Source organism: Notothenia coriiceps, unplaced genomic scaffold, assembly GCF_000735185.1.
Source record: "Notothenia coriiceps isolate Sejong01 unplaced genomic scaffold, NC01 NC01_scaffold00024667, whole genome shotgun sequence".
Taxonomy (NCBI): Eukaryota; Metazoa; Chordata; class Actinopteri; order Perciformes; family Nototheniidae; genus Notothenia; species Notothenia coriiceps.
In genome coordinates this window covers 3,304,162-3,331,576 of record NW_011357368.1, presented here as the reverse complement: position 1 = coordinate 3,331,576, position 27,415 = coordinate 3,304,162, and the positions used below count along the sequence as shown (strand labels likewise).

General features: G+C 38.5%; 1 protein-coding gene across 1 annotated transcript in view; it reads right to left on the bottom strand.

Moving 5' to 3' along the window:
* The window catches only part of cadpsb (Ca2+-dependent activator protein for secretion b), a 54,273-nt gene that overhangs the window by 18,586 nt on the left and 8,272 nt on the right, over positions 1–27,415 (bottom strand). Inside the window, exons 2-9 of the mRNA XM_010782749.1 lie at positions 22,555–22,668; positions 20,736–21,068; positions 12,137–12,217; positions 11,636–11,869; positions 10,196–10,317; positions 6,819–6,930; positions 5,455–5,594; positions 4,985–5,051 (exon numbers count right to left, since the gene is read on the bottom strand). Coding sequence (XP_010781051.1) covers positions 4,985–5,051; positions 5,455–5,594; positions 6,819–6,930; positions 10,196–10,317; positions 11,636–11,869; positions 12,137–12,217; positions 20,736–21,068; positions 22,555–22,668 — 1,203 coding nt within the window. The remainder of the gene's footprint in view (positions 1–4,984; positions 5,052–5,454; positions 5,595–6,818; positions 6,931–10,195; positions 10,318–11,635; positions 11,870–12,136; positions 12,218–20,735; positions 21,069–22,554; positions 22,669–27,415) is intronic.

Sequence of the window (27,415 nt, the reverse complement as noted above, 5' to 3'; positions counted from 1 at the left end):
AAAGGAAAAGAAAAAAAAACAAAAACAAAACAAAAAACTTTAAAAAAAAAAAAAACAAACCAAAAACCAAAAAAAAAAACCTATTACCCAAAAACAATGAAAGAGTCTTTGTTGGGCGGTGGTTGTGTGCAGGTTTTACATGTTTGAGGCGATTATGTGAAACTTTTTGAACAAACAAGATGTTTTTTGAAGGCCAAAACATTAGGAGAAAAAGAAAGAGGAGGGAGGCAAAAAGAGAAAAAGAACAAGAGTTCCAAAGGGAAAAAAAAAAAAGAAAAGGCAAAGACTAGGTTTTAGAGAAAAAAAAAAAAAGATTGTTTCAAGGAAAAAAATAAGAGCGAAGGGAAAAAGAAGAAAAAGGGGGAAACTGTTTACGATTTCCTCCAATTTTCACCTCTTTACTGCAAAGTTTTTTTTTTTTCTTGGTTTAATGGACGAGTAACTTTAAAAGAGCTTAACAAACAATTTACAGTACTGCCACTCTTAAAAAAAACAAAAAAACTTGGAGAAATCAAAAAAAAAACATTTAAAAGGCTTTACTTTTTAAAAAAAAGGAGACAAATGGCAAAAAAAAACCAGCATAAACACCACCAAGGAATGAAAAAAAAAAGGCAAAAAAAAGTCCAAAAGTTTTCAAGGTGTGTTGGTTGTTGTAAAAAAAAAAAAAAAAAGGCTTTTGCCTGTTGTCTTTTTTAAAAAGGGAAAAGGAAGGGGGGACTATGGGAAAAAGGTTCCTGAAAAAAAGGTTTGGAAAATAAAATGATGGGGGGAGTGACCATTAATTTTTTAGACCTGTTTTGCCAAGAAGAATTTCAAAAAAAAAACATTTTGCCCAACTTTATTTTCAAGCCAAGAAAAAAAACAATTTGAAAAAAACATTTTGGGCTTGGAAAGGGGCACTTCCACTTTGGGTTTTGGGAAAAGAATTCCCATCTTTCTACTGGGTCCATTGGTTAGTAGAAAACCTTGTTGAGAAAACAGCATTCAATGTATTTTTGCAGATAAAGAAAGGGTAAAACTCGTTTAGAATTGGATGTTTTCTTTTTTATGTCTTTTTAATTCAGCTTCAAAGCGTTTGAACCGTTTTTGAAAAAATTAAGGGGGCCAAAATTTGTGTTTGTTAAGTTTAAAAAAAAACTTGAATCTAAAATGTGTTTAACGGCCATTAAAAAAAAAAAAAAAGCTATTTGAAGAAAAGCAAATTATTTTATCCAACAGGAAGAGAAAAAAAACAAAACAACCTTAAATGCTTAAAAAATTTTCAATTCTGTTTTTGCTTTAGCACAAGTTTTGAAAGCTTTGTTTTTCAATTGTTTACTAAAGGTTTGCATTATCTTTTTTGAAAACCTCGATTTGAAAAATAGCCAAAAAGTTATTACTGTCAAAAAGTAGGATGGTCACAACAAAAACTGAAATCATTTAATCAATAAATGCGGGACTTTTCCGTTTTGGCGTTTTTTTAGAAAAAAAAAAAATTTTTAAAAAAAACCTGATTGGATGTTTTTCAATTGTGATGGTTTCAAAATTCAGGGTCTTCAACTTGTTTTTGAATACGGACCACTGTTTTAAAAAAAATTAAGAATAGTTTGTTTTTCGCTTACGACTAACTAACAAAGGTGTGGCATTTTTTAATTTAAATTTTTTTTGGCCGGTGCTTTTTTAAGGAAAATTTAAAAAGTTACGTTTTTTTTTTTTTGCTTTGTGCCATTTCTTTAAGGGGCCTGGAAAAAAAAGGAACAGGGGATAATCACCCTCTCTTTAAAAATATTTAAAGTATCGTCTCTTCACCACTCGTAACTCTAATATTATATTTAACTTTGCAAAAAAAAATGTAATTTTGGGTTGGCGAGTTAACCCCCTTTTAAAGCTTTTCTGGTTTTTTTCTTATGGGACTTCCTTTCATATCATTGAATATAAAAACAATGTTTTTGTTTCTTTTCGGTAAACAAGTATTAATTCTTTTTACACAAAACAAAAATTTTTTTGTTGATGTTTTCAAACTAAAAAAAAAAAAAAAAAAAGCCCACTAGCAATGTTCAAATTTGGGGAAGAAAAAGAGAAAAAATGTGTGTACGGGCCGCTCAAAAAAGAAAACCTTTTTTCGATAAGGACCTTCTTTCGGGTCTCTTGATCCAGTCCACTGCAAAGCAGAGTCAGGAGGGCCTTGTTGTTAATTTTTGTTTATGGTTTTTTTTTTCAGTTGCCAATTTTTTTCAAAAAAAAAAAACCAACTAAAAAAGGGGGTGAAAAACATGTTACGCTTTGTGGTTTTTTTGCCAACAATGTTTTCAAGGGGAAAGTGGGGTAGAAAAAGTCTTGTGCCAACTTTGTTGAAGGGAGGCTTTTTGAATGGCCAAACAAAGCTTGGGCATCAAAAGAAGGAGTTTCAAACAAAAAAAAACCACCAAGAACGATCCACATTTTACTGGGACAAAAAAAGAAAAAAAAACCAAAAATTGGAAGAAAAACAAAACCATTAGAAAAAAATTCATGTGGATTAAAAGATTTCTGAGTTACCTGGATTTCCAATTTTTATTGTCTTATTAGTTTTTAAACTCCCAATTAAAGCTATTTAAACAAAAAAAAAAAAAGAAGTTAAAAAAAAAATAAAAAAAATGTTGGGCTTTTGGAAAAAAAGTATTATTTTAAAAAAAAACTTAAAAAATCAAATTAATTAACCCTGGGATTCCATTAATTTTTAGGTATTTAAAAAAATGAAAGTAAAAATGCCATTTTCTTTTTTTCTCGGTTTTCCAAATGTATATAGAAGAAAAAAAAAAAAAATTTAACAAAAAATCTTGCTCTTTTAAGGAAGCTGGTTGAAATAAAAAAAATTCATTCTTAAAAAAAAAAAAAAACTATTTTGGGGGGAGTTCAAAATTAGGATGCCACCCACAAAGTCCATTTTGCTTGTTTTCTTGAAAATTTAAGGCAAGGAAAAATCTTTATTTTTGTTTTTGTAAAAAAAAAAAATAGTTATTTGTGACCCTTTTAAAAAAAAAGCAAGTTAGGCCAAGAAAAGGTTCTATGTTAGTGTTTTTAAAGGGGCAAAAACAAATATTTTCGAATTTCTTGAAAAAAAAAAAATTAAGGGAAAAATTCTACCAATCAGGTAATTTAACCCAAAAAAACTTCGGTAGTTATTGTAATTTAAAGGATTTGTTTGTGAAAAAAAAAAAAAAAAAAAATGGTGCTTGGCAGTTTCTATTTTGGTGATTTTTAACTTTTACTAAGTAAAAAAAACATTTAAACCTTTCTTTAAAATGAGGGGGGACCCACAAAAAGAGACGGTTTGCGCCAATAAAACAAAAAAAAAGTTTGGTTTTACAGATGGCAAAAACCACTACTGCAGGGGGACAAAGTCTTTAACCTTTCCACTTTTTGCTTTTTAAACCTTGAAAAAAAAAAAAAAAAAACTTCTGGCTTGCAAAAAAGTACAGTGGACAGATTTGGTTTTAAAAAACTTTCAGACATTGGGTTGTTCTTTGGCTTGGAAACGTCCATTCCAAGGTGAACAAGGGCGGAAACCATCTTTAAGGGGAAAAAAACTGTTCCCTCAAGAAAAATTCCAAAAGACTGTCTTCCACCGCTGCCCTCTACAAGCTACGGACTGCGATTTTAAAAAAAAAAAAAAAACAGGCCTATGGTTTTAAGGAACAAAGAAAGCAAAAGCCAACTTTTTCCCTGGCAACTTTTTTTGTCAAGTTCTTTGAATTCAACCCAAGGGCAAGGCATTGAATGTTCAAATCGCATGTGTGGTGACCTATTTAGTTATACAAAGTTTGCACGCCATAATACCTGCTGCTGCACGGGAGCTATTTTCCAAGCCTCGTCCGTTCCTTTGACCTTTAAACAGCGTGAGAGTGGGTGACATGAGTGGAAGCTCCATAAGATGCTGGAGCGGATCTGCCTTTGAGAGACTAAGCATGTGTGTGCGTTGCTTGTGTGCTTAGTTCTACCCAAGCACGTTTTATGACTGCAGTTGTGGAGAGCATGCGTGAGAATTATGGGTTAGCAGCTTATAGCTGCATTTGTGATGAAATCTGCCTCTGCCAAAGTGCCGTTTGCTGTACCGGGCTACTCACAGAACTTAGCAAATGGGAGCATCCATTTGGGCGAGGCAACCCTTGACCGAGTTAAGTTCTGCGACCTGAGTGGGTGCGGACAGGCTTGCTTGGGACGGCTCGCCTTGGCTCCGACGCTCCGGCACATGCGCCTGGACCCACAGGATGCGGTCCTCTGTCATCGTCGCTGCGCCGAAGATCACAGTGTGCGCCTTCCTCACTGCATGAGAAAGCCCTTGCCACCATCCAAGCCTGAGACAACAGGATAATAAAGAGCAAGATAGTTCAGCGCTTCACAGCTTACGTGTGTGACATGGACGTGGTATAGTAACAGCAAGTCTAGGATGTCCCGTCTTACCTGGCTCGGGGGTCACTGTAGTCCACAGTTCATACACCAGTCCAGCTGCGGCAGCCAACTCTGTTGCGGGTTTCTGGACACTTTTTCTCTCTGTAGCTTCCCACATGGCCAAACGTGTACTGACTCACCTACAACCCACAGAGGATTAGTGATCAATCTTCAACCAGCCATGGAAAAGCCTTTGTATGTACGCCAGTAAAGTATTGATGTTAACATGAAGATTGTACTAGAAAATGGTCAAGAACATTTTCAAATCGACACATTTCAGTTAGCATGCCTTTTTGCACTATCCTGCATAGGTGGTATAGCGTATATCGATATACTATATATAGTATAGTAGATAAGTAGGTACATACTAGCGTATATATATATATATAATGCTTATATATATAGTACGGTAATAGGTACGTAACTGAGTATAAGTATATATAGACAGTACCAGGTCAGGCAGTACATAAATGTATTAATTTCCATTTCCATTCAAAATCATTACTAAGTATGCAACAAGGAAGAACAGAAACAACCTCAACACTAACACTAAACACTCTTATTTTGTGCCCACCTGCACAAGGACAAAGAAACGCTTCTTCCAGCGCTTCCAAACATTCTTTCCAAAAGCCCAAAGATACCTGTCAAAACATTGTGCACAAACAAGGAGACAAAACGCAGTCTGCATGTCACAACAAAAATTAAGGTAATTTGTCGGCATAACTAGGGCACAGAAACTTTGCTAAAGAAAGGAGAAAAAGTTAAACCAAATTATTTATATGAAAAAGCTTCATAAATTAAATATGATTAATGTTGTCTTGAATATTTTAAGTTTCTTTCAGCCACCTCTCATGTAAAAGAAAATCCAAACTACACACTGGCATCCACCAGGGGGAGTAGTGCACTTCACAGTATTTTTCCATGGTACGTGACTAGAAATGAGGCCAAGGAGCTGAGAGGGGCTGGAGTTCTTAAGAAAAACATGGAAAATAAAAGGCACACAGGAACGTCACTACAAAGCTTTCTTGGCAGCGCATCTCTTACCCGCAGTGTTTCATGTTCTGAGGTTTGTCCATACGTATGGCCAGTTTGATCCTCAGATCTTGGTCGGGGCACGCCTTGGTCACAGTCATCTTGTGGAGCTCTGACTGCTTAGGGCTGTTAGGAGTCGGGTGGAGGACGACCTGCACTCAAATGAAAAGGACAGGATAAAGTGAGACTCCATAATCCAGAACATTCATATAGGAGGTGAATCTTTGGTCAGTGAATGTGCAAGGGAATGTGATTATGTTTCATTAAGAGAAAGACTAAAGCGAGTCAGGGTAAAGAAACAGAACAGCACTTTGCTCTGGCTCCCCGAAGAGGGGGCCTAATCTTTCTTTGCCGAGTTAAAGAGCTTTGAGGAAGCCTGCTTTCCTGCCAACGCTAATGCAGTGGGAGATCAAAGAGCCTTGTCACAGCCAAGGTCACTGCCACTACAGGGACGTCTGAGGCGTTTCTGCCCAAACGCAAACCAGCAAAACCACCATCCTTAACCATTGATCACAGCAACCTTACATATTCACACCTCAGGGAAGTGCGTGTGAAGAACTATTTATGCTCTCTCTGAGTTGGAGGAGCAAAAGACTTAATAATTCTAAGATCGTAAACATGATATTAAAAACATTTTGTTCAGGCTTCTTCTTTTCTCATTAGAGAAGTTCTGCTGCATCGTTCTCTCACATAATTCCAACACAAGCGTTATGTGAAAGAATCAAAAAGTGAATCAGAAGTGTTTGTTGGAAGCACAAGCACACCAGAATGTGTTGCTCCATCTGACAGTACTCGCAAGAAATCAAAACTGATAAAATGCCCCGGGACTAGAGCTCTGTTTTTTGTTTGTTGCAAAATACATTTTGACGACCTCTTATTGAACATACAAAAATATTAAATATTAAAGGTTATGTCTGAATCAGATGCAAGTGTTAGTACACTGGAGACTAAGGTGAGCTTATTAATATCCAAATGTCAATTCATTTTGTCTGAACGCTATACAGTGTGATGTAGACTAATGTAGCCTGCCATTGGCCGCCTTTTTCCACTCTCCTCATAATCGCTGCCTGCGCTATTTATTTGGCAAGGGCACTAGCAGATGATATTGATTGGTTTTAAAAAAAATAAACAAACCAGAGCATTTTTTCCCTCTGTTATAGAAGTATAATGGCTTCAACCTGACTTTTCTTGACATAGCTTTGTGGATATAATGCTTGCGAGATTAATTGTTTATGTATTTTTAAAAGCAAAGAGGTTTACTTGCTTAGTGTGGTGTTAATTTATTTGACATGTGAGTCTTAATACAGCATTGTTGGGACTGTGTGGAAATCAGAGTATTTGTTGTGTGAGTAAAACAAAACAAATGGATGTGTTACCCTTCCCAATTCTTTGTCTTCCAATGCCAGCACCCCAGTGCTCTCGGTAAACAGTTTCACCTTGACACCAGGCAGAGGGTGTGTGGTGGTGAAGTCCCCTTGGGTGCCCCAGCTGAAACACACAACAAAGACACTCCAGAGGTTAGCTTCCATGGCAGCGTGGTAGCACAGAGTTCACAAACACAATGACTTAATCTCCTGCAATCATCAAATCTCTTTTACTCATCATAAAAGTGTGAGTTAGTTATTCAACTGAAATAACATTAAATCAGTCAGTAAACAAAACAAATAATAATCAAATCAAAGAAATAAAATCTCAGTTTTGACAAGAAAACAAATCCACAAAATAGCGGCTGACGGTTTTCCAACCACAGGGATTGCAGTCTACAACAGGGGGAGCATTACATTGTGTATACACACACACAGATGCACAAACCACAGTATATTTTTTATCACAGAAGAAAGGTAATAAGTGACAGACTGGAAATAAAAGAGAAACACTGAGTTACAGTATATTGAAGTCTAGGCAAAATCCGTCTTGCTTTCACACTTGGTTGAAATGCATTCCTGTTAATAAAAATACCAGACATCTTTAAAGCTGCACTTGGCAATATTTTTATAGAACAAAACACCCGTGTTCTCAGCCAACATGACTTTCTGCGTCTGCAAAAGAGAGATGCCACAGACGAGCTAAAATTAACTTCTGCTGTCAAGTGTATTGTATTTGAACCCTGTATCCGAGACTTGCCTCAAAAGCAATACGCTGAGTAGAACATATTTTATACACAGAGGTAAACCAAGTTAAAACAAACTGAAAATATTTGTAATGCATTATCAAATGTCATAACATGAAAAAACTGATTAGGTTGCATTGTGTAATTCATTGCCACAGGCAGCAAAGAAATAGAGGTCAGCATGACCCCAAGAGGAGACAAGCTTAAAGGATAGGATCCCTTTTTACTTTTCACGTATCTACTTACATTTATATATCCGTGTCACAGTGTTTGGTTTATTATTGATTTAAAAAAAAAAAGGTGACCCTATCTTTTAAGAGCAAACCGTTAATACTCAATCTCAATCTCACCAAAAACGCCAGTAAATGCTGTTTACTGTAATGTTACACAACATGTATCGACTCTCTTTTCTTCTGGCTTTTGCAGCCGTAGCAAACATAATATAAACGCCTGCATTCCTTTTCTATAGTAATGTATGGAAGACATGGTGTCAATTTCCAGCCTTGGAAAGCTGTTTTTCTTGTAACCGTTTCAAACATGTATAATGGATAGCTACTTAATGCACTCAAAGAGACTGCAGTCCTGACATGTGCAGAGCAGAGAAGCTGCTGACTGTCAGCGAGGAGCTGGTAGTGCGCTGTGTTCATTTTTAATGGAAGCATTGTCCTGGCATGAAGGTGACCTTGTGGATCGATCTGAGGTCTATTAATGGATGTAACAGTGTTGTGCTCCCACAACTGTTCAAATACATGAAGCTCTCTGTGTGCTCAACTGGGTCAAATAAGAAAATGAATGTCAGAATCACAAAAGAATAAGAGGTAATAATTATTGAGGCGATGTTAAGAAAAACAACCTTTTTATTCATTTATTAAAGTTAAGTATAAAATCACAACAGTAAGTGTAATGTCTGAGCACAGAGTTAGAGAGCATAAGCAATTATGGTATGCAAAAAACCTGTGGTAGTATGTACATCAATACATGTATTTCATGTGTGTTTCTGTGTGTTTTTACTGTGTGTACGTACCCACACACACACATATTACTCTCGCCTTGTTCTACTCTAATCCTCTCTCGCATTCATGTCCTTCCCTCTCTCTCATACTCTCTTCATAAAATGGCTCTTGAATTAAGGGGATCAGAGGAAGACGTTTGGTCCTTAAAATAGCTTGTATTTGCATGAATGTTTCATGGACCTCTTCTCTTGTATCTTGTGCTATGCAATACTGATTAATTAGATGAGGAAAAAAGGTAGATATATTTAGCAGAAGTTATATTCGACTACACCAGGAAACCATCATGGTTATGGATTTAGTCTAGAATAAAAGGGAGTGAAGTATTTTAGGATATGTGTAAACTGCTGGGACTCTCAAAGAAAGGAAGGGAATTTACAAACTATGTTATTCCCTTTCATGCTCGACATACAATTACACATGAATTCTCACAACTTGGTCAGCTGAAATTCAAATTATTCAGTAAAAAAAAAGGGTTTTGGTTTCAGCTGTGTATCATGAATGTGTCAAGGAAAACAGAGAGAGGAAAGATTTTTGCTTTCCCACAGGTACAGTATAGAGGGTCTGTGATCAAGGCCAATCATAGTACTACACAAAGTCTGTATTAAAACTAGATTTGAGATGAAGTGCAGATACAGGTTAGGTGTATTCTAACTGCAAGAACTCTGGTCCCAATAATAAATATGTTTGAAATAGAAACATTGGAAAAAGGGAAAATGTATGTTTAGCACGGCTGCACAGTCCCATTTATCTTTAAATACAGTGCATCAAAAGCAAAGTGCCTTTGAGAGTGAATGACGCATCAGAGAAACCAATTTGCGCACCATAATCAAAAACCCACTGTGATGCAGTTTGGTATAGGTTAACACTATTTTCTTGCAAATGGATTTCAGCAAGGGCATTTGAAGGTTTTCCCAGGAGGCACAAAGGATCATTAAATGAATGGTGCAAACTCTTATCAGTGCATGTTTTAAATAAACAGTTTTAAAATATGGAGGGATATAAACAATTATTCATATAAAAATGTCCCTTTGGATGAAATTAATAATCAAAAAAAGCCTGTAAATTATCGGCAGTAGTGCAATAACTGAATGTGGATAAGATGAAAGAAATGAAACAAGGTTAGGAAATGAAATAATTAGGAAATGTAAAAGTATATACAAATATATTCTGACACTCAAAAGGTCAAATTTTGGCTGCAAAACATAATTACAAACTATTTTAAATGTATTTAAAAACTCCTACCTGATACCAGAAACTCAGCTGAAGCAGTGCTGATGGAAACACTCGGTTGATAATGCCTGTTTTCATATTATACCATATTTACCATTTGTACAAATAAAAAAGCCCTATTTATTTTATTCTGGGATAATTATTTGGAGTCTTAACTGGCTCATGTGTTTAGCTTTGGCTGCCAAATGCAAACATAATCGGGTAAACTCACCAAATCATCAAACAATGTGCTGGAGACATTTGGCAGGACTTTTTTTTCAGGTTTTTCTCTGTAGTGAGAATCTATATCTATATATTCCTCACCACAATAACTGAAACAGCTATTAGCTATCAATATGGGAAAAGCAGCATCATCTGATTCTTTTGATTTTTTTTATAAAACAAATGTTCAGGGCCTTACGTTGGCTTGGATGCCTCTGCCTGGTCGGTCTGGAGTTTCTCGCCTCCCTCCACCTCCATGGTGCAGTAGACAATCCTGTTCGGAGCCAGAGACTTCAGCCCCACCACTTCCATGATCACCACCTAGAAAACACCAAAAACACCTCAGTGAAGTTTGCAGACGAGAATGACTCATCTTTTGAAACCGGCCATAGAGCAACACGTCGAACATGGATGTGAAGGCGGCAAATCCTTCAGTTTGACAGAAATGTAAGAAATACTTTGCCAGCCACAATATCAATTTACACTTTCTGCCATTGCCCTGATATTAATAAAATGTAGATTTTAGCAGACTTTCTACTGGAACAGCCCATAAGAATGATGGCCGTCCTTTCTGTAGAAACGAGTCTCAATGCTCAATCTGCTTGTGGGCATACTCTTACACGTCTTTAATCGCTCATTGAATACAATATAATACTAACAGTGCCAGGAGTCACTCTCATATTGTAGCAGTACATTCTAAGTGGGAAACCCAAAGGCAGAAATATGTGCTGTCAGGGAAATGCATCCACTTTGAATCAAAGCATCCACCACCACATCCACTAATGTCTTTGTCTGGTTGCCAATATATCAAATTATAAGGCGAGGAATCTCTGTCTGTCTTTGTCTGTCTGTTTTATGTCCTCGGAAAATCTGGAGAGCTGTTCTGGGGGGGGGTCCCAAGCAATATGGTGTATGTTAAAAGAAATGCTTAAAGACTGTACTCGAGATTATTTCAACGTGGTTCTCAAAAAAAGTCCAACCGATTACAAAATAAACACATCTCAATAATAGCGAATTGCCGCTAGTTTGCAAATAATTTCAGCATTTATATATATTTATATAATGTGTGCCCACTAATGTGTGATAGAACAGAAAAAACTGTGTCATATTATTTGCACATTAAATATTGACTGAATCTGAAATAGCACTGCATCATAAGAAATGAGGTGCGACTGCTCCCCGTTCTGTGTTAGCTCATCCCAGACAAGCTGATAACAAGATGACTCATATTCCCCATTAAGGAGCAGGTAAAAGGGTTTGTGTGGGGGTGTGTGTGTGTGTGTGTGTGTGTGTGTGTGTGTGTGTGTGTGTGTGTGTGTGTGTGTGTGTGTGTGTGTGTGTGTGTGTGTGTGTGTGTTAGTCTGTTCTTCACATAGCGTCTGTTCCACCCTTCGAACAGGTCTGCTGTCTGTTTCTATACTTAGTCTCGAGCAGACAAGTAGTCGATGACAGCTCTGATTTATGAGATCGTGTATAGCCAGCTGTAGTTTCATTAAGTTTAGATATTCTGGTGAAATAATGTTTGCTCTATCTTGCTATATTTAGAAATACTGGGATGTACTCGACGTCATAATTATCAAAACTTTGCAACTTTTCACATTTGACTTGAAATTCTAGACAGATTGCCAATGCACTTTACCTCCAAAGTGAAGGACAGAACCACATCAGACTTGGACAGTGTGTTCTCGTCCTCCTGGCCCATGTCGATGATGGAGGTATTGTGTCCCCGTTTCGTCTTCTGGAGTTTGAACTCCCCTCCCTTGGACACTGGCATGCTCTCCAGATTAGCCATCAGCTGGTTCACTGAGGACTTAAGCTCCTCAATGAACATGGCTTCCATTTCTTTAGACACAAATTTGGGGAACTTTCCACCCTGTTGGAAAAAAAACAGAAAAACTCTGGATGACAATTAACAATTAGGTAAACATAGGAGAATCCAAAATGCTGAAAACATCACTGTAGGTGTCTACTTTCCTCTTATGACAGAAGTATAGTGCAATTTGTAAATATGCATTCTTTGGAAATGTACAATCTCTTCAGCTGTTGGTGGAAGCTCCCACAGTGATGTTTACACCACAGTGTTGACATGTTAACTATATAACAAAGCATATTAAACAGTCCCCCGTAGAGTCTGACTCACCCTGGCAATCTGGTCTGCCATCTGAAGACGACCATCCAGCTCTCTTCTGATCTGGGCAGCCTGCTCATCCAGGTTGTCCAACTATTGATACAAAGAGAGAAGCAGGTCAATGAGGTCGCATCAAGGGCCAAGATATACTTAAGTACCAAACAAGGGTCAGTGACAGTGTCAAAGGTCAACAGCTCCCAGCTTCATTATCTGACCATGACAGATGAAACCTTCAAGAAATCCTCAATTAAAACACATAATGCAATGTACATACACAACTGACAATGCATGTTCAGGGTTTTCGAGTGTGTATTTTATTAATTCAATTTAATTATCAAATTAAATGATTTCCTGATAATTCACTCAGTGGATGCTGAGATAACTGCCTCTTGTGACCTGCACATAAATGAGTCTGTATAGTATAAACCTAAATAATGGAACGATGCACATTGTGATGACTAGTTACCTCCATTACCAAGTATCACAACATTTGTCAACTCATGTTTGTTGTGGACATACGTGGAATCATAGGTTTCTGCTTTAACAGCAAGATGTTAAAAAAGCAAGTGGTGGACACAAAGAAATGTGTTGCATACATATTGAATCCAGATCCCCCCTGTGAAGTTACCGACAGCTGGAGCCTCTATAGCGCAATGTTTTCAGGAAGGTGTGAAATCAAGTGACAATAGCCAACCAATTACCTTGGGCAGAGAAAAGGAGCCGGGTTCAGAGGTTTTAAAAGCTCATTTATTCTAACTTCACACCTATTGCCTCAATTGATGTCGCCTCAATGGACATCATATGAGGCACATGATCAGACTTAGCTTGACTCACTCTGGAGCAACACATAGCTTAATAAATGTGAAGTAGTCCCTCACCTTTAAACAGAACTTTAAGTTAAAATCCATAAAGCTCCCCATTAATACTTCCTGTGAACTAAAGCAGTATTTGAATTACCTATATATAAGCTAACATGTGACCATTACATCTAAAAGGTGATCCTTTTATTTGGTATAGATGAATAAAGGTATAGTGGGCTGCAATCATAGCAGCATGGTGTGGCAGCACACATGAACAGAGCAAAATCAAAAGGTAATTCATCAATCACTCATAGGAACCATCACCATAGAGACCCTGAATGGAACACTGTTTGCAGAGAGGTATTTTAAAAAAGTGTTTGGAAATGTTTCATTTCCATCTTGATTTCAATCAGAAGAAGAAATGTTAACATTCTGAAAAGGTTGAGCTGAGAGAGGGGCAGTGAAATAATTTATACAAATGAAATGTGTTCTCAGGGCTAAGGAAGAGCTTTGACTTGAATGAGTCATTCCACACTGTGTTGGCACTATATGAGACAAAACCAGTGGTAATGTAATTTCTTGAAAATGTTGGAAAAACGGCCTTCATTGGACAATAACTGGGCGAAGATGTCTGACATCTGTTAGCCTAGTTTTTGCCCTGGAGTAATGAAATGCAGAGAAATTCACAGCTCTCTCACATCAATAATGAACGAGAGTTTTATATTAGCTGACACAAGGAAATGAAAGAGAGGGTTGACATCTCTCTCCTGCTCTCTGCTTCTATATGCTTCACATCTCCAGTTATTCTCTCAGCCAAAATGGCTCATTCTTGTCAAATGTGATGTTGTGACTCACTAGTCACCACCATTTCCTCTGAGGATGGGAGCCTAATTGAGACAGAGTATCTGCAGCACAGTTGTGAGACCCTTGGAAGTCACAAACCTTTCCACACAGGGTTGTTGTGAAAGTTTTGAGTGAAAAATGAAAATGTTCTCTCACTCGGGTGATAATACATTGCAAAATCCATGAAGTTTACACACAAAATGTATTTTAACAGGGGGAAAACATATATTGCTTTAGTTTTCATAAAGGATATATTCCAGTTGGGTTTTTCATAGTGGACGCATGAAAAACTGAAAATGTGCAGTAGAAATATGGCAACTTGAGCAAAAGAGCCTTAATCTGTTTAACAATTTTACTAAGAAAAGTCATCCACTTTTTATTATTTATGAGTTTATATCTGCTTCAATTCTGTAACTTTTCTTAATTGGAATAAATTCCAAACAGCAAGGAGCGGAACCAGGGTGAGTTTCAATGTGAGCAAAACACACTGTTGACTTCAATGCAACGGGTAAATGTTACATTTTGAGGAGAAAAGGGTTGTTTTGCATTAAAATGTATTTATTTTTTATAAGTGTCTGTCTTCACACAAGGAGTTAGCATAGTTTTTTGGCAAAACAACTACCTGAAACATTTTAGTTTTCTAAATTTAGTATTAATAGTACTGTGCAAGTCAAATAAGAGATCAACTTTTACAAAGAAACAACATGAAATATTACCCCAACGAAGGAGAGCTAGCCAAAAGACTTCTAGGAATGAGCATAATGTGAGAGAGAGTCATCCCTGGACAGCTGTATGGTTTCTCCACTCCAACAGTATCCCTGATCTTTGTGATACAATGCCTTAAACTCTTCTAGTCTCCTTCTGCACGCATGCCAGAGCTCACCTCGTGGTGCCTTATGATATTTCACCCACTATAACAGCTAGCCACTAAACAGCCACCCTGCTACATAACCCAGAGTTCCTGTTTAGTAGAGCACATAATCAGACTTGCCACCAGCTGCAGCAGAATGTCTGCACTTGCAGCACAGTAGTACTCAGTACTGTTCTGCCACACAGGGACACTTAAACAGTGGTAAGCACCCTGCTGTAGGAAGTCTCACACGCAAGAGGTTTCCCCTTTTCATTGCCATGTCCAAACAGCAGAAACCAGATTCACCCGCATCCATTACTGTGACTGGTAAAGATTGCCTTCCTGCCTGAGCCGTGCCTGAGCATAACCTTTCCCCCCTGCTGCTGGCGATCTGTGCAGCCTGTCAAAACACTCAACAGCTCTGCGCACTATTCGGACTGCGGTGCCAGCGACATCTGACTTGCGCAATCCCAAAAGAACTGTCACTGCCATGCCTGGAAATCCAGCAGCTTGGCTTGTCTGTGTTTGACACTGCATTTTTATTGTCTCATATTTGTGCCTCGCCATCCCACAAAACACAACGGGCCTAAATCCATATGTCCAGGCAATTTTACACACTGCAAAACCTGCATACCGAGTACTGCAGCAGCAGATCATATTGGTCATTGTGACTATGTGTTGATTCGAGCTTGTCGGCAAAATGGCTAACATGAGAGGAGTCACTCTGAAGCATGTAATGCGAAGGGGGGATGGGGCCAGTTTCTTCTGTTAGTCCCATCTCTCTTTACAGCAGTGAAAGGCAAATACAGCCTTGGCAGTGGGAGGAAGTAGAGCTGGAGGTCAGTGTCTGTGTGAACCAAAAGCCACCCCCTACTGAGCTCCTCAGCACCCCAATCTTATCAAACCTACAACTACTGAAAGGTCACTTTTGTCAATGGCCCACAGGCTCGATATGGGTGGACAGGCAACCCCATATAAAATGAGGCTGGCTAAAAGGTAAGTTTCTCTCTACGTTACTGAAGCTGACAGCAGCACGGCAGCTAAATAAAGGTGACAACGCCTCAGTGTTAGCCAAACTGACAGAAGTTCAAAGGTGATGGAGCAGAAGCAGGCGGGTAGTTAACAGCCCAGCTGATGACAGATCCCCTGGTGGATGCTGGGATATTAGCAGCAGATAGCACAACCAGCCAGGGGCGGTTTCTTATAGAGAACAAAGGCTGGGCGGACAGGGCTACATTGGAGCTGGATGGGACGTGGAGGAGTTGAAGCAGCTGGTCTATATTTAGACTTGCTGTGTGTGACTATGTGTCTGTGTGTGAAAAAGTGTGCAGTGGGAAAGAAAGCTTTTCTTGTATAGCGACCTGAAAGGCATGCTAATTAGGAAATGTGCTAATGAGTGGATATTGTAAATAATTTTCCAACATGGCATCTAACATCTTAATCTACTCAAAGAAAATGTCTTCAGTCTAGTGGAGAGATTTAGTTTATTTGGTCCTTTGATCTTATTGATGAATTAGATTAGCAGGTGTAATGTGAAGAGTAACTCATAGGGAAAAATAACTACGCTAACTACAGTTCCCTCCAGCTACAGAACATTGTTTCGGTCTTACAGTTCATCCCTTTATTTATTAACTCTCACCAGCTTGAAGAATAGTGATTTGTTTAAGACAAACTATGACAAATACAAAGGGTAAATCTTTTCATTTTACCTTACAGAAATCATTGTCTTTCAAACCAAGTCCATGTGCGCGTCAAGCTTCACCCTGCGTTTCAGCACCACTGATTTACAGCCTAGAGGTGGCAGGCAAACTCTCCCAATCCTGTGTGCAGTGAAGAGGTTCCATTACGCAATTATATCAGCTACAGGCTAAACCAGGCAGAGCTCAGGACTCAATTCCCAAATAACTGTTGCTGACGAGACATTTAAAGAAGAAAAGTCTGTTAGTTGGGGGGAGGGCATGATTTATAGCTCATAGGGGGGGGGGGAATGTTCATGTGCTTTTGCCTTGCTTTTTCTCCTAGTAATTTAATCATCCATTTGAGATTAGTGAAAAATTGTAAATCCACTGGTGTGAATAAATATCAATGATTAAAACACCTCCACCAATAAACTGCAGACACAGATAAGCAGATTAATCAATATATAGACAGAAAATAAATCAACTATAGTTGATAATAGTTGTTTCTGTTATTTTGTAAGCAAGAACACCAAACATTCACATGTTTTTTTAAGAATGAGATGTTTGTTCTTTGTTATCCATAATAACTTGGGTATATTTTAGTCATGGACTGCTATATTTGGCAACTTCCCTTCTGACATTTGCATTTTATATAACAAATTGATATGAACACACACTGGACTGAATATGAAAAGTTAATGCTAGCTCATAGTCATAATGCAAAAGAACTTGCTCTACAAATGCAGTCCTGCAAAGCTTCTTATGGTAATTGTTTTGTTTTTACTTAGGCCTAGCATGGTTGACACTGAACCCCTCTTATCAACCAAACAAGTACATTCATTCTCCAAAGATCAGGAAACCGGAACTGGAGCAGGGAACTCAATACGTTGCGTTATAAGGAAACATTAGCAAATCTTTGAGAGAAAATAAAACGTGACGTATTTTAATCCGTTTTTCTGCAGCAGGCCTTAGTTAAAGTAGTGATCCATATGACAGTGCGCCTACCCAGGAATAGAGTACAGCATTTCCGGCGAAGGGTCAAGCGCGGGCGGCGCACGGAGTGGAATTTAAATGTTTGATTTGAACGTCGGCTTCGCCCATTTTGCCCCGGGCAAACAATGTAGGCTAGTGCAGAGCAGACAGTAAACATCTGTGAGAACTCAAAATACAGTCGATGATGCTATGCGATGGTGGACCCCATGGTAAATAACTCTAGCGTGTATTGTTTTCCCAAAGGTTTGCGTAGAGTAGCCTACGCTGTCTAACCGAATAATGCAGATAACGCTACGCAAGTGGTTTACTCGCAGTTGCTGGAGACCAAAGCAGAGGTTAAAGAATAGTTAATATCGGACTTACATTCTTCAGATAGCCATGCGTTTGACTTTAAATACATGTTAATGTTGCTCCTTGTCTTCTCGGAATGATTAGGGAATTACGCAAACTCGTCTAGCAAGCTGGCCGCTGTTTTTTTTAACTCTATCTCGTTTATGGAGTACTTCTGCCCCCTTTTGGCTAAGAGAGAATAATGCGTAATTGAGAGAAGACTATAGTTGTAGTCCATATAATAGTTACCTAATACGACTGTAAACATATTGACATTTTACACAACCTGTTTAATGTCAGTATCTGTTTTGCACTGGTCAAACTGCAGTATTTTGGTTGGAGGATCTGAGAGATAGATAACAGTTATATTTAAATGTTAAGAAAAGTATAAGCAACATTAAAAGTGGGCGGGCACTAAGTTCTATTAATAAAGCATAAATTATGGTTTACCCAACTGTTTTGCTACAGAGCCTGGTTATGCTTGGTGTTGCCACAGCTACATTGCTGCAGCCATCAGACAGTGAGGATGCTCAGAGCAGGCTGGTGCAGCTACCAGTCTGATGAGTCTGTTAGTAATTTCCAGAGGCTGTTCATGCTGTAGCATGACACAGCAATAGACCAGTGCTTCCTTTCTAATATGTGGCTGTAACTGCATGAAACGTAAATCCCCAGCAATAACAGTTAAAAATGATGGCCTCTGAATCCCAGCCAATCCATGAAAACCTTTCATCAACTCCCAGCAGCCGGGCCCATGCTGACTAGATTGCTGCATATCGTTTGTTGGTGATATCATGTTTTAGAGTGCAATAAAAGGCTGCTGGGACTTACTGACAAGATGCTCAAAGTCAACATCAGTACAGTCAGATGTATTCATGATAAGAGCAAATGAATGGCAAAACATTCCAAAAAGGGAAAGCAGCTGGACTAAAACAGATATTTTAAATTGATGTTTTGCTAATGAGATACTCTTTGCTTTCCTGCAGGTACACTTATGATCCATTTAAAACCAATCTCTCCCTTTCCACATCAATGTCCTGCGTAAATGTGCCATTTTTACCTACCCATAACTGTCACATAGCAGTATTTCATGGCAGTAAGAAGCTGCACACACACATTTCTGCAGCTTACGCTTTTATGTTCGTGAATCGTTGAATGTTCTCCAGCAGCTCAGTATTGTTCAGAGTGGGATCTGTTCAGGGAAATGGTATTATGTTCTGCATGCAGATTTCTGACCAGATCTTACAGCTCTGCTGGCAGCACATTAAGAAAAACTAGGTTAAGCATCTTCAAAGGCTTGGGAAGAAAAATGCACAGTGGATTTGGAAGCTATGGCGATGTATTGCACCTCAGCTTTAGAAGCATCTAACAAATGAACACTCTGCGGAGACCCTATTGATCTTTCCCAGAGACATTTGAAGAATACAACAATCTAATTTGTTTAACAGCACCTCATGCCATCTGTGCCAATACACTTGCAACTGTTGAAGAGGGATGACACCCATTCCAAAGATATTCAGCATTTTAAAACTCACTGGCTTCCAAGAGGTGGGTCCATTAAATCTTAATGAAATGGAGAGCTATGTCTTTTTATGCATTAAATTATGAGCAGATGTAAATGTGTCAGCCTCCTCCTCCTCCAAAGCCTGCGTGTTGAGACTTTTAATCAAGCTTCTGTAGAAAGAATACATCGGTGCTGCTTTCAGCATTCCCATAGAGAGCTGTGAAGACAGCCAGGGAAGGAGAGTTATGTCTGGCACAAGCCCCCAGTGGCCACTGTTATCCACCTGCAATCTCAACATATCTCCACTACAATTAAGTATTGCTGGCTTCTGGTATCACAAGCTATATCTAACTATTAAGCAATGCCTATTCAACGGCACAACAACAACATGATGTCCACGGCAAAAACCAATAAATAAACATGCATCCAGAGTCAATACAAATTCAGAAATCTTGTCATTAAACTAAATAAGAAAAGGATGATTATTGAAAAGCATTTTGGTTAAAGGTGGGGTAGGTAAGTTTGAGAAACCGGCTCGAGATACACTTTTTGTTATATTCCATGGAATGCTCTTAACATCCCGATAGCAATGAATATCTTAAGTGCTTTGACAAAAAATCCCAAAAAAAATATCATTTGTGGAAGCCTTAATACTGTAAAAAGTACGACCAGTCATTTTAGCCGTCCCGGCTCAAGTAACTGGATGGCCTACCTGCCTGTCAGCCTTCCATCTGTGCACAAACTTATCCCGTGCCCTCATTGGTCATGTGCGCATTCGTGTGTGTTGGAGGAGGGGCTCTGTAAGGAAGTTACATAGTCCAGATTTTTTCCGGCTGTGTATTTTCAAATTCTAGTGCACTCGAGCTGGTTTCTCCAAAATTACATACCCCACCTTTAAATCTCAAATTCCATGGATTACTTTGATATATTTTTCTTATCTGGTTATATTTCTTATATGTCAATTATCCTGACATCACAGTTGTTTTATTCATACAGTACAGACCAAATATTGTGTTTTTTATATGGGGGATTATTTTAGAAAGAGAAATACATTTTCACAATAATCTGATGCATTTGTTGTCCAACTCAAAGATTGGTCTTGGGAGCTCATGTCTTGTCTTTTCTGACAAGCAGCCCAAGACTTATAGATATTCAAATTGCTATTATATAAAAAAGAGAAAAAAAGCAACACACCTTTTCCTCCAAATAGCTTGAGCTAGACATGTATGAAAATGTTTGCTTCAATTAAACATGTTAAATGACTAATTCACTATCAAAATTGTTATAAAGAATAATTATCTGTTGAAAAATTAAGTGATTCATCGACTAATCATTTTAGCTCGAACCCATCCACTTACTACCTGAACTAAACCATTACTGTCTCATTTGTGACAGAGAGGAGGAGGCTGTTTTGAGATAGATATTTAATAGAGAAAATATGATGTGTACTGTCATTTTCAGCTAAGAACCATTTTATTTACTTTGCAAATAATGATGATAATGTTTCCTCCTTTCACCAACCACCATATTCAAAAAAACTCAAACAGTTCTGAACCAGCACTCAGATACGAGTGTGAAAACTTGGGACGTGTCACCTGTGGGCTTGAGGTCTTACCTGACAGGCTTGATAGAGCAGCTGGTGCTCAAACTTTTTGATGCCGAGGATATTCTGGAACATCTCGTACAGCTGGTCCTTGCTGAGGATCAGCTCAGAGGCCGCGCTGGCAGTCATGCGTTGCTGCGCCTTGCGTGGATCCTCGTCACCGCGGTAGATGGTGTCGAACTTGGCCATCCAGGAGCTGAGCACCGTCTCCTTGCTCAGACCGTCGATCTCTGGAAGGCTGCGTACGCGCTTCTCGATGTGCCTCTTGAACACTTCCCTGAAATCATTGGCCGAGAAGCCGCCGCTCTGGACCATCTTAGCCACACGGTCACTCTTTAGGAACACCTACATCGTGGGGGACCAGATGTCATTAAATGCAGTTTTGTAAGAGATAAACAGAAGTGTTTTTATTTCAAATTATTCATTATCATTTGCAAGACATCCAACACTCCTTTATAGTAGAGTACATGGCATAGCTTTCCTGTCACATTCTTTTCTGTCTCAAACACAAAATGTCTGTCTTCATCAGCCAAAGGAAACTGTTCCTATTACATTTGAATTGAAAAATCAGAGGCATGTACGTAAAGCTGTGACTCAACACGGCCAAAGCTACATTCTGTCTCCTGCTCATGACAGCCTAACAGGGACAGAGACAGGCGAGGCTATATTGTCACAGCTTCAAGCAAAGTAACCAACAGAGCTGACTGCTTTGTCACTCTTGACAGTCACATTTTGTTCTCAGAATCCTTTAATGGCGGAAAAACAGCAACAACTGTACTGAAAGATTACAGTACAGTTATACATTACGCTTGTCATTTGGTGTATGTAGGGTATAATAAAGGTTTGAAGGGTTGATATAAATAGGATGTTTGTTTCTAGTTTTGCAGACCAGAGCATTAGGGAGCATATATTTGCCATAGACAGAACACAAAGCAACCTGTGATCCTCATCATTTAAGTCATTAGTATCCCTGGCTTGTACAGTACGATAACGATGCCACTTAAAGATGATGAGTTAATTAAAATAAATAAAGTAAAAAAACGGCTTACTGCCACAAATAACCAGAGCGAAAAAACTAATACTTATACTGTATTTACACTATTATGCTTTCCAAAAGCCGAGTAAAAAATCATCTTTAAACAACAAGGGATTGCAATTCTAATTTGGAACCTTTTCAAGCTTTAACCCATAATCATTGTTGGTATTAAGCTATACAATATAGTCTATTTCCCATTAACCTTAAATATATATATAAATAAAATATATTTAAAAAAAGCTGTCACCCACAGGTCGTCCTGTAATTAACCTCCATGGCAGTCCATATGTGTTCTGATGGTTCCCACCACAACATTTATTTTTTCATAATGGCTAATGCTTGTTTTTCCTTTCATGGATTTGGTCTTTAACATTTCCCACTATCTGTAATGCCTTTTCTACTGTATGAATGGTAAGCCACACGCTCTGACTCATAATCTGTGTGCTGAAAAGCTTCAGCCACCATTTTACCACTCAGCCGTCTGAATGCAAGCATTTTGACATGAAATAACAGGAGGACTGTGCTTTTTCGACACATTTAGACTGAAGGCTGGTCATTTCTGGTTTTAAATTTGCTGCTAAAGCAATCCAGAGGATGTGACGCACATACAATAACACATATTGTTCATCACATATGTCAAAGATTGTTTCAAATGTAGAAAAGATGATAAAAAGTCAGCTGGGTTTTTACATTTGAAAAATTAGGCCTTCATTTCAAGGCATCAAATCCCTGCATTTGGAAAACAAATTGTCTTTTCAATGTGAATGTAATGCTAGGGCTGTTGTGAGTTGGTACCTCATTGTAGCTCTGCACAGCGTTGATGAATGCCTCATCAGCCACAATCTGTGTGTCTCCGTTGAGGAAGGCCTGGAAACGGTCCTTGGTCTGCCGAAGCTGCTGCTCGGTTATCTGTGGGAGCAAGGGCAAACAGAGGACATGTCCGTGTTAAAGCCATACGGAGATGTATTAAAACAAGCAGACAATAGTTTATTTAATTTACAGCTGAAACAAAATATTTTTGTATCTATTTTTGACCAACCGATTCTGTGCAAGCAGAGCAGCAAAAACATCCTTTTCCCAGGATGCTTCTCCAAACTCCTGGGGAACACTAAACACTCCCAGTCCACGTTAGGACATCTATTCCCTGTAGCTTTCCAAATGTTCCTCTGATTCTTTTTCACACAATTATGCCCTGACCAAGTGTCGCAAACAACATTAACAGTCTCCTGTCACAGTAAAGGAGCTGCATCTCAAATACAAATCTATTATTTACAGTGTGATACCAAGCCTACAGTGCTGCAGCCAGTGCCCTTGAGCACTGGTTAAAAGCTAATCTTAGTATCCTTTTTTTCCATCGCTCATGAATGAAACCCAAAGATACCGGAATACTTTTACTAAGATATTCCCCCTTCCTAACCTGACAAGAGCAATCCACCAACATGACTGCATCACACTGAGCTGCAATTGATCCATAGATTGGCACAACATGCACGTCCCCCAGAGGAGGAATCCTATTGGCTTTGATCATCCCCTCATTTTTATTTCTTTAAAGCCACCATGAGGTCCACGTTTGTGTTTGTTTAGCCTCCACATCTATTGGATGGATTGACATTGAATCTGGCACAGGCATTCACTTCCCCCTCAGAACTTTCGCAAAATTCAGATTTTTCATCTTGCGTAATCATCAGGTTACATTTTTAGTTTGTCCAAAAATGTGGTTCATAATCGAAAACGTAAAGTCACAGTCAGATTAGGCTCAGCTTTAGTTTATGGGTAAGATAATATTCAACCTACTAAATATAAAACAATTATTAATGCATGCATTATGTTGCACATGTTATGATGTTTTCTCCATCTATCCTCTTTCTTTTACTTTCGATTCCTCCCTCGGGTCTAAATGTACTTGAATACATCTCACACATAGTTCCTGAGTCACTGACCTAACCATCAATAGACTGACATTCTCCTCCTGACAAATGCTTCCAGTTTACAGTTGATGTGTATCAAACAAGGACGTGGTAACGTGTTTGCATGCATTCAGCCGCACATTGCGAGTGACAGACTTTGGTGTAGGAGTGAGATGGAAAAGTACCACATACTGTATCATGCCTTTGAGGCAATCTCAACACCATCTGCGTGTCCATCTCACCATCTAGCCCCCCTCCCCCCACCCCTCCCCTTAAGTAATGTTCAGAACATGCGTATCATGTAACATAAGCAAAGCCAAAGTTAACCTTCAGCCTATAGGAAAGATTTACAAAGGTGCATATAAACAAATAAACACATATAATAATGTCAAACACTGCAGGTTTTCAAGGACATGACCTCTCCATCACTGCCTATAAAAAAAACGGAAAGCCTCACAAATCATTTCACCAAAACCTCCACTCCTACTTGATCCAATTTACGATAGCTGCAGAAGAGTGGATCTCAGGATGATATACCACTTAATGTCCAAATGTAAAAGATGCACTTAACAGCACGTCAACAACATCAGAGATCAATACTCGTGCTTCTGCTTTAAGGTTTCGGGTGTATTCATCTTTGCAATATAGCTTCTGTAGATGTGAGATTAAAGACAAACAGTGGACCATCCCTGTCGTGTTTTAATAGAGCAAGGTGTTCCAGGAACAGCTTGAGGCAAGACATGTTAATAATAACACCAGTATGCAAATCAGTTCAGTCTGTGGAGACTCTCCGAGGGTGAAGTCTATATAGCTGTCCTTGGTTTCTTGTCCGTTTTAAAATAGTGAAAGGTTAAAGATAAATACACCACAGTTTTTACTGTGTATGGCCTTTCCTCATAACGTTCATTATAATGTACGTGTAGGGAATAATGCACCAACAATACTTTCCTTTTCTTTTCTTTTAAGAACATGTTTCCTATTAATTCCGAAAAAGTCAGGTACATTGTATTTATGAAGCCCAATCAAATAAAGGCCTGAAGGGGCTTAATATATTTGTAAAGTGTACGGCACTCTCTATTCTTAAACCTTTACTTTGGATAATGAAAACACTTTTTTAAAGAAAAGCAGCTGAGGAGGGACTCCCTGGACGGCGAGAAATAGGGCTACGGTTTTCTCAGCAGGAGTCCTTTTAGGTTAAACATTTTAAGTAGAAGGAAAATATATATGCATACATGCTCAGGCTGAATTGTAGGTTTGCTAAGTGATGATTAATTCACCAACAGGGAAGGCTACACCAAGAAAGCATTGTAAACAAATGGATTGTGCAGTATGCTAAGGTATGAGCTGAGATGGTTTCTGTTTAAGAGCTGCTGGGCTTCGAGGTGAAGGTACAAAAGCAGAATTAAACCAAACTGACTGAAATGTTTTAGAGCGATGCTAGCACTTACACTTCTGGACCTGTGGTCATTGTAGCTTTCTTGAACACACACTCTGGTACATACAGTATACCGACAGCATTGCTGTTTAAACCCCCCAAAAGCAATCAGACTATGCTGTTCATACTAAGTAGATCATTGATAGGTTGTATTGCATTTTGTTAGGAGCTCTAATTATATGGAACAATGACTCTGTTGATGATTGACAGACAACCATTTGTCATTATTTAGATAATTGATCAGCCATTTCAATTAAAGGTGAGGATTTGACTATTCTAATTATCTTTGGGTTTTGAAAATGAAACACATACTTTGAAGAACATTTCATGAGATCTGGGAAATTTCTTTGGAAATGTTTTCACTATTTTAGATGAAATGTTTTATCTGGAAAATAACTTCCACATTAATCGGCAAAAAAAAGTATCCTTTGTTGCAGCCGTGACCGTAATCCAAGTGGCCTGTATTAACCTCACATATTAACTTTTCATTCCCTTTTCGCATAAAGCTATAGAAGTATTACAAAGACATTATAATAAACTAGGAGATTGGGCATTGGCAGTCAGCCAAACACCGGCAGAACACATTTGTGTTGTACCTGAACATTTTACCACGAAAGGTCAAAGCTAATAATACTTTTGCTTCTGCTGATAGTTTCTCTCGGCCGATCCGACTTTATGTGACAACACAGCAAGCTGTGTGTGTGTGTGTGTGTGTGTGTGTGTGTGTGTGTGTGTGTGTGTGTGTGTGTGTGTGTGTGTGTGTGTGTGTGTGTGTGTGTGTGTGTGCGCGCGCGCTTGCGTGTATGTGTGTGTGACACCGAAGTAGACAGCAGCAAGCAGAATGTGTCCACTCCACTGAAAGAATAGCTCAGTCGCATAAAGTATTTTTGACTTTCAGATCAGCATACTCTTTATTTCATTGCTGATTGGAGAACTGTGCTGAATAGTAACCAAATTGATGGGTGAGAGAAAATGCCTCCATTTCCATCAGTATTTTCAGACTCTCAAGACATACTTTTCCTGCTTTGCACATATTGATTCTCTCTCTGTGGCTCTTATAAAGATTGCAGGGTTGCATTGGGATTCATTGGCTTCCAATGAAGTGGGCAGTGACATTAATCACCCTTCACATATCAATAGAGGGGATATGCACGTTGCATTGGCTTGATGTACAGTAACTTTATTACAGTTCAGAATGACTATGGATTGGAGTTTATTGGTCGATACACTACAGTTGTGGCTGATTCGACATCTGAGTCACTTTCAAACATTTAACGACAAAATAACTTTTAATTAAAAACTAGTTCGATTTTTTAATTATGAATTTGTTTTGTAGTTGAGGTCCTACAACAGAAAATGGTAATTTTCCATGTATCACAGCATATACATGAAGTCACAAATAAACATAATTTTAAGTATGATGTATAGAATATGTAAGGCCATTGGGCCCTAAATCTGGTTCATAGTTTGAAGCCCCCTCAGGCAAATATCTTGTAGAAATGAAAGCTGTCTTTGGTGATTCTTCAGAGAACCGAGAAAGGATATTTCAACTCACTGCTTTGTCAATATCTGTGGAGCATTTTTAGTATTGCAGTCATATTCAACATGACAGAAGTATCAGGTAGCTAAAATGTGTAAATAAAGCATAATAATAGCAGTTGAATAACAACTGTAATATTGTACTGTAATTATATTTAATGAATTAGATTCTATTTTTATTTAGTATGCTATTTCTTTGAGTTTTTCATTCAACCTGTCTTGGAAGGTTTACAGCATACTGTATCCGCTGCCCTTGCAGTACTGTGATAAGTGAAGTAATTAGCTAATTGAATGCAGTACACAGTATATACTGTAGCTCGTTCAGCATCATAAAGCTGACTCACTCTTTAGCCTCTTTAGAAGTTACATTACGTCAAATTAAGGTGGTTTCCAAAATGAAATGGCTGCAGAATATAGGAGCCGGGCAGTTTTCAGAGGGTGGCCCGCTACAGCAGTAATTTAGTCATAAAAGGTATTACAAAATCATACAAGTTTGGTTAATAAAAATAACTCCTAAAAGATGCATATCAATGCTATGTAATGTTGGCTCAGTGGATAGTGTGCTGGACTTCGAATCAGGGGGTAGCAAGTTTGAGTCCCACTGCAGTCAGCATGTCGTTGTGTCCCTGAGCAAGACACTTCACCCCAAATTGCTCCTGTGGGGATTGTCTACAGTACTGAATGTGTGTAAGTCGCTTTGGATAAAAGCGTCTAACAAATGACATGTAATGTTAAGGAAAAGGGCAACAAGCTCAAGCTAAACATGCGTTTTCCT